Source organism: Sciurus vulgaris, assembly GCF_902686455.1.
Source record: "Sciurus vulgaris genome assembly, chromosome: 8".
Lineage (NCBI taxonomy): Eukaryota > Metazoa > Chordata > Mammalia > Rodentia > Sciuridae > Sciurus > Sciurus vulgaris.
This window is the reverse complement of record NC_136468.1, coordinates 85,348,573-85,359,044: the sequence shown is the minus strand read 5'-3', so window position 1 is coordinate 85,359,044 and position 10,472 is coordinate 85,348,573. Positions and strand designations below refer to the sequence as shown.

Sequence of the window (10,472 nt, the reverse complement as noted above, 5' to 3'; positions counted from 1 at the left end):
ATAGTTTATACTTTACCTTAGGTGTTTAATGAGATGTCACCTTCTGAGAGAGGCCTTCACTCACCACCCTTTCTAAAATATCAAACAATATCACCTTTCTTAGACACACACACACACACACACACACACACACACACACACACACTTTCCCTGCTTCCCTGCTTCATTTTTCTGCATGGTACTTACCACTATCATACTAAAAACTCAGTTATTAATCTTGTCTGTTTTGTTTACTATAGTATGTTCACAACCTACCACAGTAGCTTACTTTACTCAACAATGATTTATTAAATGAATGAATGGTTTCATTTGACTGCCTTCTCATTAGTCAGTCTCAATTTAACTGTTGACTCTTCTAAGAAATCTTCCTTTGGCACCTTTTTATTGGCCGCTGGCAAGGTGGTCCTATGGTGTTGACAGTTTCAGTGGACCAGACTTAGCACTGTGAAAGATGAGCGAACCAATAAGACCCAGATCTAAATCTAGAGGACAAAGATTAAAAAGAATCTTCTGGCATGATGAGCCTGTGTTTGCCCAGCAGCCCAGTGATGTGCAACCTCAACAAGAGGAATCACCAGCTGAAAGTCAGAATGACATACCTGGTCGGGAGAAGATGAAGGAGAACCTACAGTTGAAAACCTTGAGCTACAAGCAGATCTCCAGGAACTATATCAGCCAAAGACTGGGCATCAGCGTGGAAATGATCCAGACGGTACGAGGAAGGGGCTACCTATGTAGACTATGCTAAAATGTCTGAAACAGGAAAAGGGCCACCATAGGCTTAAAAGAAGACAAGATGAAACCACACAGGTTGTTCTTACATTGGAAACTTGACTGTCAAAATTGTCCCAATGAAGTTTTATAGTTCTCTTCAAAGAAAAAAAAATCTTCCCAACCATGCCTAGTGAAATTAAATGCCCACCCTTATCCACATACACTCATACTTACAGACTATATCTCCACACTAAAATGGGAGCTTCCTAAGGACAAGGGCTCTTTCCTTCTTGGTCATAGCTTTATCTTTGGCACCCAGAATGATTCAGGGCATGTTAAAATGCTAATAAATACACAGTAAATGAGTGAATGACCAAAGAAAAAGGCCTGACCAGCTTAACAAATTGGCCTTCTACATGAAGTTGTTGGCTATAAACCAAGAAACTGTGGGTATGAAGTTATTTGTCCAATAATATTTCATTTATATCCATTGTAAATTTATAAATTAAGAAACCAAAGACTCTACTCCATGGGTTCCATTTTCCTAATCAGTAAACTGAGATAACTGAACTGAATACAGGGTGACAGTTCCTTCAGTTTAAACAAAAATTAAAAACCCTCATGGATCTTATATTCTAGCAAAAAAGACAGCAAGCAAATGATTGCAATGTGATGAATACAGTACGAGGTTTATAAGCATTTGACAGAAGCCCTCAACCTGGGTGGGTGTAAGTATGGTTATATAATATTTTCCTTTGAAAGAGACAATTTAAATATTTGTACCAAGACCTGAAGTAACTGGAAAAGAGCAGTCAGAGAGAGAAGAGACCATCCCAGCAGAGAGGGGTAGGCATAAAGTCCTACAGTAAAAAAAAAAAAAAAAAAAAAAACTACCATATTGAATCCAGAGGGCAACAGATACAGCAGGTGGAACAGGCAGGGATTGTGCTGGACCCTGTTGGTTATGGCAAATATTTGGGAGAATTATCCTATGTGCGATGGTAAGCCTCTGGAGGGACTCCAACAGGGGTGGGGGGAGCAGGGGTATCATTAAAAACCATATACAAGCAAGAAAAAAAAGGAGAATTGATAGGAACAAGGCAACATTGAGGTCGGTAGTCCAGTTAAGAAGGTACAGTGATGATCCAGGAACAGGACAACCCTCAACCAGGGTCATAGCAATAGAATGGATAGGAGCCAGGGGATTCAAAACATGAAGAATGCACAGGGCTGAGTGATTGACAGGATTTGGTGGTTGAAGGAAACAAAGTAGCCAAAGAAAACATTTTTTTCCACACTCAGCACAGTGGATACTGTTATTATTAAAATCAGATACTACAAGAATAAACTGACTTAAATGAACATATGTTAACTTCTATTTGCACCAGGTCTGTAAGGTATCCAAATAAAGAAGCCAAATAGATAGTTGAATAAACAAGACTGGAGCTCAGAATAATTTGGGGCTCTGTTTCCAAATGGTAAAATTCATAGATTCAAGATTCTAAGAGCCAATACTAAACCAATCATCAATTTGACCTTTAGTTCAAAGAAAATACCAAAAGCAATGAGATTAAGTGCAGTATGGGGCATCCCCTGTGCCTAATGCCAACTGGACAATAATCTAACCTGGATTCTCTTAACAGTAGAAAATGCCTTGATAAGCCAAAAACCCAAAGTTTACTGGGGAATTGAATTATTATAGCACCCCTACCCTTAGTTTCACTTTCAGCATTCTCAGCTGGTTGTCAACTATGGTCTGAAAATATTAAATGAAAATGAAATAATGAAATTCCAGAAATAAATAGTTCATAAGTTCTTAATTGCATGCATTCTGAGTACCATGACAAGATCTCATGTCATGCTGTCTCGTGTCAGTCCTACCCAGGATTTAAATATCATTCTGTCCAGTGTATCCATACTGCATATAGTACCTGCCCATTAGTCATTTACTAGCATCTTGGTATCAGAACTACCTGTCTGTTAGTCATTTAATAGCCATCTTGGTTAGCAGACCAACTCTCATAGTATCACAATACTTGTGTTCACATAACCTTTATTTTATTTAATTATGGCCCCAACGTACAAGAGTAGTGATGCTGTCAATTCAGATACACTGAAGAGAAGTCATAAATTGCTTCCTTGAAGTAAAAAGGTTAAAATTCTCTAATAAGGAAAGCAAAAAATATTGTATGCTGAGATTATAAAATCTATGATGAGAACAAATATTCTAGAAATTCATGAAACTATGAAGGAAAATTTCTTGCTAGCTTTGCTGTCACACCTCAAACTATCAAGGTTACAGAAAATACCTGATGTGATTAGTTAAGATAGAAAAGCCATTCAATTGGTATTGGGGTTTGTGTGTGTGTGTGTGTACAGAGTATTAAGTTCAATACTATCTGTGCTTTCAGGCATCCACTGGGGTCTTAGAACATAACCCCCGTGGATGACAGGGGATACCATTTAGCAGCTTCTGTTTATTGAATGAATAATATATAACAAGCTCTATGTATGTTTCCTCATTTGTAATATGGGAATAATCATAACTAGTTTTTGATACAGTCATCAGTCCAAATTGCTTTTTGACATTGTTAAGTATGACCTCACTTACTCCTCTATGAGGTAGGCATTATGATCATTCCACTTTCTGCTCGAAGAAACCAAGTTTCAGAAATGTAAGGGACTTGCTCAGGATCACTGGATGAGGCATGTGATTCCAAAGCCCTCCTCCCCATCTCCAGGCAACAAGTTTCCAGGAAGTTAACATAACAGATGGGCTTTTTCTTTCTGAGATCTAGGAAACAAGTTCCAAGTCAAAACAACTAATCGCTCTGTTAAATCTCCAATTATTCTGCCAGTACTGTCATTTTACACTAAGAGATGGGGTTTGGAGAGATGCTGTTTGCAAAAAAATAAAAAATAAGGGGGTTGGCGGGGAGGCTACTTTACAATTAAAGGGTGCAACTGCCAAAAATCAAGTCTCTCCAGCCTACTTCAGCATATGGTCCTATGGAACCCAGGGCCAAAAATGAGTCCATATGGCTTATTTTTCAAGCCTTCCCACACCTAGGGATATTGTGGGGCAACACACAACATGCTCAGTACCTCCATGCAGCAGTGGGGGAGTGCCACTTCTGTGGTGTTCAACCTTGGGCAAATGACTTACATTTTCATTTTCTAACATGTTTAATGGGGTTAACAGCGGTATTATTTCATATTAATAAAGGCAAGCCATCACACAGGGCTTACTACAGACTGAGCATAACTCCATATTAATTGATTTCCTCTTTTGCACAAGCCCAGGATCAGGCCCAACTAGGCTTGACTTTACAGATGAGAAAATGAGGAAGAGAAGTTGAATAACTTGTCTAAGGTCAAACAACTAGTAATGACAGAGCTAAGCCTCAAACTGAAGCAACCTGAGAAGAACTCAACCCAAACCATACAGCTTCTTCTCACTGTGAGGACTGAGTTGATGTGTGTAAAGCCTTGTAGTACAGTACCTGGCACATAGTAAGTGCTTCATTAATGCTATTTCATTGTTTTTTATTATAATTATCATTTAAAAGCTAAAGCAGAAGGTGACATTTAAAACAGAGGCATAAGAGCACGACTCCAAAGGGTAGGTTTCCAACCCTTTCGAATTGTCTTATAAAAGAACGCTATGTACAAGACAAGATCTTAAAATTCATCCTAGAGGGATGGCACCTTTTTAAGCATCCCATTTATGCAAGCAGTTCAATAAATGCTAAGGGAACCAAATGGTACTGCAGACCAACTGCTGAGGAAATTCCCCCGCTAAAAGCCCCCAAACCACTTGGAACACCATCTTCAGGGGATCATCAGTGCACTCATCCTTGTAGTCTCTGCCTCCCTACCAGATGAACTTGAGAGATTGCTATATCCTTTGGTAAAATGAGAAGAAAATAAAAGTAATTAGAAAAGCCATACATTGCAATGTGAAGCCTACTTTTAAAGCTAAACTCAGTGGGAAGAGGTAAGGCAGGACTGTGAGGGAGAACAAGTAGAGATTTTGATCTTCATTCTACAGCAGGCTCCTCCTCAAAATGTAAGGACAACATCCCATAGGGGCCTTCCCCAACAACCCCATTTAAAGCAGGGGCCCCCTGCTCATCCTGTTTTTCTCCATCACAAAGTGCAATCCCCAATTATCTCATGTGACAAATGGGCTCATTTCTTGTCTATCTCCTGCTCCCCACCACACACGCACACACCTCTGTTGTAACTGTCTTAGTTCAGGCAGTTAGAATAGCATAGACGAGGACAACACTTATAAGTCACAAATTTATTTCTATGATTTTGGGGGCTTGGAGGTCCAAGATCAAAGCACTGGCCAACTTGACATCTGGTCAGGGCTCATAGTTGGCCCTCTGACTACATGTCTTCACCTGAGGGAAGGGGCAAGGGACATCTCTGGGGGTGCTTTGGTAAGGGCACTAACTGCCTCTCAAAGGTCCCATCTGCTAACACCATCACACTGGGTTTAGGATTTCAATATATGAACTATGGGGAAACAAACATTCAGCCTACAGTAACAAGGATTATTTCTTTTTCACCAACATATCCCCAATACTTCGATGTTCAATAAATATTAGTTGAATGAAATAGATAGAAATTCTATCCCTATTCACATCTCTGAAAAGCATTTAAAGGTGTTCAAATGTACAATTCAAAGCAATCACTAGAAAAATACCTTTTCTTTTTCTACCCTCTAACACAATGCTGTCCAACAGAAGTACATTGCTAGTTGCCTACATCATTCGAAGTTTTCTAGTGGCCACACTTTAAAAAGTAAATACATTTTGAGTATACTTTTTTAAAAATATCCAAAATATTATCAACATATAATCCATATTTAAAAGTTCATAAAATCTTCTACCTTTTTTGTATTAAGAATTCAGGTTGCGGGCCGGCAGCATCCCCTCCGCCCGAAGGCCCTGGGCCCGGGCCAGCGCTGCCAGCCGTACGCCTCAGCCTCGTGCGCCTCGGGGAGCCCGACGGCGCCGGGGCTGGGGAGCCTCCCGCCACGCCCGCGGGGCTGGGAGCAGGAGGAGACCGCTTCTGCTTCAACTTGGGCCGTGAGCTTTATTTCTACCCCGGGTGCTGTCGCCGCGGGAGCCAACGGTCCATTGACCTCAACAAGCCCATTGACAAGCGGATCTATAAGGGCACCCAGCCCACCTGCCATGACTTTAACCAGTTCACTGCTGCCACAGAGACCATCTCCCTGCTGGTGGGCTTCTCAGCCGGCCAGGTGCAGTACCTGGATCTCATCAAGAAGGACACCAGCAAGCTATTCAACGAGGAGGTGATCGCAGACCCCAAACGTGCTCCTTTTCCCTCCCACTCACATGCTATTTGCCATAGGCAACTTCCTGAGAGCATTGTAGGCCTGAGGGGCAGGTGGGGAGGAGGTGAAGAATGGGATGCTCTCTCCTTATGCCAAGGCCTCCTGTCATGTTAGCGCTGTACTGAACACTTTACTCCTAGAATTTTCATCAACAGAAGAGTAAGAAATTATGGCGCCCATTTTGCAGATTAGAGGACTGAGGCCAGCTACTGGTTGGGACTTTTTTGATGTCTTGCTCTGCAAATTCTGGGCTTTGTATTCAATTCCCTTTCTGCATCATTTACTCACTGTGACTTCAGGAAGGTGATTGTTCAGGTCTCAGTTTTCCTCCTCTGTAAAACTGTTTCTCATCTCTAACTCAGAAGACTGTTGTAAAATTAACATGGAGATTGGCACCTGGGCCAACTTGGCTCAAGAGGAAATGCCAGCAAGTGACCTTATCTGCACGCAGGAATGGCTCTCGTCCTGTATCTCTTTCTCAGAGAAGGTGCTCCATAAATATTCTCAGAATGAATGGCTGAAGGAAGCGAGTGAAAGAGTGAATGGATTAAAAATTCATTAGCTCGTCCATTCACAAAATAGTTATTGAGCATCTATCCTGTGCCAGGCATCGTTCCAAGTACATCTCAGTGAACAGACAGACAGACGGGCCTGCTTCCGCTGCGCCTTCAGTCAGGCTGGGGAAGCAGGCACTTGGCATGAGCTCAGCGTCCAGTGTGTCGGCAGGTGGTAAGACCCGTGGAGAATGCACCACAGGGAGGGCAGAGGGGTGCTGGCGAGCTTAAAGAGGGTACTAAGGAGGTGACATTGAAATGAAGACCTGAAGGAGGCCAGAAAATTGCCCAGGGAAGGACATTCAAGTAGAGGCAATGACCAGGACAGATTCCCTAAAGCAGGACAGCCAAAGACCCTGTGGCCAGAACAGTGATTAGGGGAGAGGCAGGTAGATAATAACCTGGGTGGGGGAGGGGGTCGTGGAAGGTCGGAGGAGTCTGCCTTTTCCGCTTGAGGTGGAAGCCTGTGGATGGAAGCCTTTAACAAGCTTGGTTGGTCCAAACCAAGAACAGAAAGGGTTTTCTTCACTTTCCCAGGACGGGAGGCAACTTGGGCCACTGGGGGAGAAGTTTGTCCATCATACACAGTGGCTGCCTCAAGGCTTTTTAGTACTTGATCCTCTCTGGAACCCCAGATGAGAGAGGTTGCAACGTGTCCCAGGCAGGGCAGGGCCAGGTGCTGGCTTGTATTTAATACTGTCTCTCTGGTGACTGTAGAGAAGAGCTAGGCACTGGAGGCCTGGAGGAGGCTCTGTGGTGTTGGCGGCAGCTGGCAGTGTGGCTGGAGTTGGGTGGGAGGGAGAGGTCAGGTTCTAGGTGTCCTTTGAAGGTCAGGTTCTAGGTGACCCACAGGGTTTGTGGGTCGAGGATTGGATATGAGCTATGAGGAGAGAGGAGCAAAGATGCCTGGAAAGTTCTGAGCAGCTGGCAGGAGGGGCTGTCATTCATTGGTCTAGGAAGCGTATTCAAGGCATCCCTGTATGAGCTGCTCACAGGCCAGGTCCAGAGCCTGAACCAGACAGACCAGATCCCTTCATTTCTGTGAAATTTCTTGCTTTAAGCTTGACATAGTGCAGATGGGGGAAAGGGTTAGGCAAGAGGATAGTTCTCTGGTGGGCAGGACTGTCCCCTTGCCAAAGACGGGTTGTTTAGGCTCCATAGAACTCCCTCAAAGGTAGATTTTATTCCCCAGCCTTCCCCTGATCTGGTGTCCGTCTCCCTCAGCCTGGGAGCTGCTGAACCTGGCACCACAGCTGCTGTGTGAGCTGAATTATGTTCCAAGGCCTTGAGGGGTCTGGGCTGGGGACAGGGAGGCTAGGGGTTAATAGCCTTCTCCCAACCCCAGCCTATCTCCCCTTGCAGCGGCTGATTGACAAGACCAAGGTGACATATTTGAAATGGCTCCCTGAATCTGAAAGCCTGTTCTTGGCGTCTCACGCCAGTGGCCACCTGTACCTATACAATGTCAGCCATCCTTGCGCCTCAGCCCCTCCCCAGTACAGCCTGCTGAAGCAGGGTGAGGGCTTTGCTGTCTATGCTGCCAAGAGCAAGGCACCCCGCAACCCCCTGGCCAAGTGGGCAGTCGGCGAGGGGCCCCTCAACGAGTCTGCCTTCTCCCCTGATGGCCGACACCTGGCCTGTGTCAGCCAGGATGGCTGCCTGCGTGTCTTCCACTTCGACTCCATGCTCCTGCAGGGGCTCATGAAGAGCTACTTTGGGGGCCTGTTGTGTGTGTGCTGGAGTCCTGACGGCCGTATGTGGTGACAGGAGGTGAAGATGACCTGGTCACTGTGTGGTCCTTCACTGAGGGCCGAGTGGTGGCTCGGGGCCATGGTCACAAGTCCTGGGTCAATGCTGTGGCCTTTGACCCCTACACCACACGAGCAGAGGAGACGGCAGCAGCCAGCGCTGATGGGGATCGGAGTGGTGAAGAGGAAGAGGAGCCTGCGGCCACGAGCACCAGCTCCACTGGGGGAGTCCCGCTCTCCCCGCTGCCCAAGACTGGCTCCATCACCTACCGCTTTGGTTCGGCGGGCCGGGACACACAGTTCTGCCTGTGGGACCTCACCGAAGATGTGCTTTCCCCACACCCACCCCTGGCCCACACCCGCAGGCTCCCTGGCACGCCTGGAGCTACGCCGCCCGCCACTGGCAGCTCTCGGGGTAGTGAGCCAGGCCCAGGCCCCCTGCCCCGCTCCCTGTCTCGATCCAACAGCCTCCCACACCCGGCGGGTGGGGGCAAGGCCAGCGGCCCAGGCACAGCGGCAGAGCCTGGCACTCCATTCAGCATCGGCCGCTTTGCCACGCTCACGCTGCAGGAGCGTCGGGACTGGGGGTCCGAGAAGGAACACAAGCACTACCATAGCCTGGGCAACATCAGCAGGGGCGGAGGTGGAGGCAGTGGCGGTGGTGACAAGCCCAGTGGCCCTGCCCCCCGCAGTCACCTGGACCCTGCCAAAGTGCTGGGCACTGCACTGTGTCCCCGCATCCATGAGGTGCCTCTGCTGGAGCCCCTTGTGTGTAAGAAGATCGCCCAGGAGCGGCTGACCGTGCTGCTGTTCCTGGAGGACTGCATCATCACTGCCTGCCAGGAGGGCCTCATCTGCACCTGGGCCCTGCCGGCCCAGCGTTCACAGATGAGACCGAGGCCCAGGCAGGGGAAGGAAGTTAGCCCAGGTCACCCAGCAAGTCAGTGGTAGAGGGCATCTCCTTCCAACCAGGCAACTCCCCAATTGGCACAGTGGTGTGAAGCCGTGGATGTCAGGGGTCCCCCACCCCATGCCCCCCACCTCCTAGCCATAACCCTCCCCACTGACCTCACGGATCAACGTATTAACAAGACTAACCATGATGAAAGGACTGCTCTGGTCCCCCGCCCTGCACAAATATTGGGGGTCCCCAGACTGGCCTGCCCACATATGGGGATTTAGCCTCCCGTGGGGCCTCAACCTCGTCTCCACCCACTGCCAAGTACAATGACCCCTTCCATTGAAACATCAGTGTTAACCCACATCCCTGTCCCCAGCATGTGACTGGTCATTCCTAGGGAGAACCTCCCCACCCACAAGGAGCCCTAGCTCTGCAGTGCCCCTGGGTTGAGAGGGCAGGGTGGGGGTTCCACCCATCTCCTTCCCCTTAGCCCAGCCCACCCCTTGCTCTTGTCTGTGCTTTTGAAGAGTGTTAAATTATGGAAGCCCCCAGGGCCCTCCTTGTCCCCCATGACCTCTTATTTATACTAAAGTTCCCTGTTTGCACAAAAAAAAAAAAAGAATTCAAAAAGCCAGCCGGGCACGGTGGTGCACACTTGTAATCACAGCAGCTCTGGAGGCTGAGGCAGGAGGATCACAAGTTCAAGGCCAGCCTCAGCAATAGCAAGGCACTAAGCAACTCAGTGAAACCCTGTCTCTAAATAAATTACAAAAAAGGGGTGGGGATGTGCTCAGTGGCCAAGTGCCCCTGAGTTCAATCCCCCGTACTCCAAGGGAAAAAAAAAAAGAATTCAAAAATCCAATGTATATTTCCCCACAGCATACTGCCCTTGGACCAGTCAATTTCAATTGAGTAGACACAGATAGCCAGTGGCTGCTATATGGGCCAGCACAGCTCCAGCACCTTAAAAGTCCCAAGAGCCTCTCTCTTTCCTAGTTCTCTCTCTGCACTTGCTGTTCCCCTGCCTATAACTTCCACTCCTTCCCAAGAGTCACCCTCTCATTGTTCAAGTCACCAACCTTATTAGTTATTGCATATCTGTTTTTAAACTGTCACTCTCCATTAAAACAGAGTCCCATGAGGCAGGGACCCTCAAGGTCTAGCAGGGTGCCTGGTGTACAGTG

General features: G+C 46.9%; 1 protein-coding gene across 1 annotated transcript; it reads left to right on the top strand.

The window, feature by feature from the left end:
- Positions 1–451: 451 nt before the first annotated feature.
- LOC306668872 (dystrophia myotonica WD repeat-containing protein-like) lies at positions 452–9,893 on the top strand (the record flags this gene model as incomplete). Its single annotated transcript, XM_079152631.1, is given in 5 exon segments — positions 452–712; positions 5,630–6,043; positions 8,002–8,389; positions 8,392–9,261; positions 9,264–9,893. Coding segments are annotated over 5 exon segments (1,980 nt in total). The 3' UTR covers positions 9,311–9,893.
- Between the last annotated feature and the right edge of the window lie 579 nt (positions 9,894–10,472).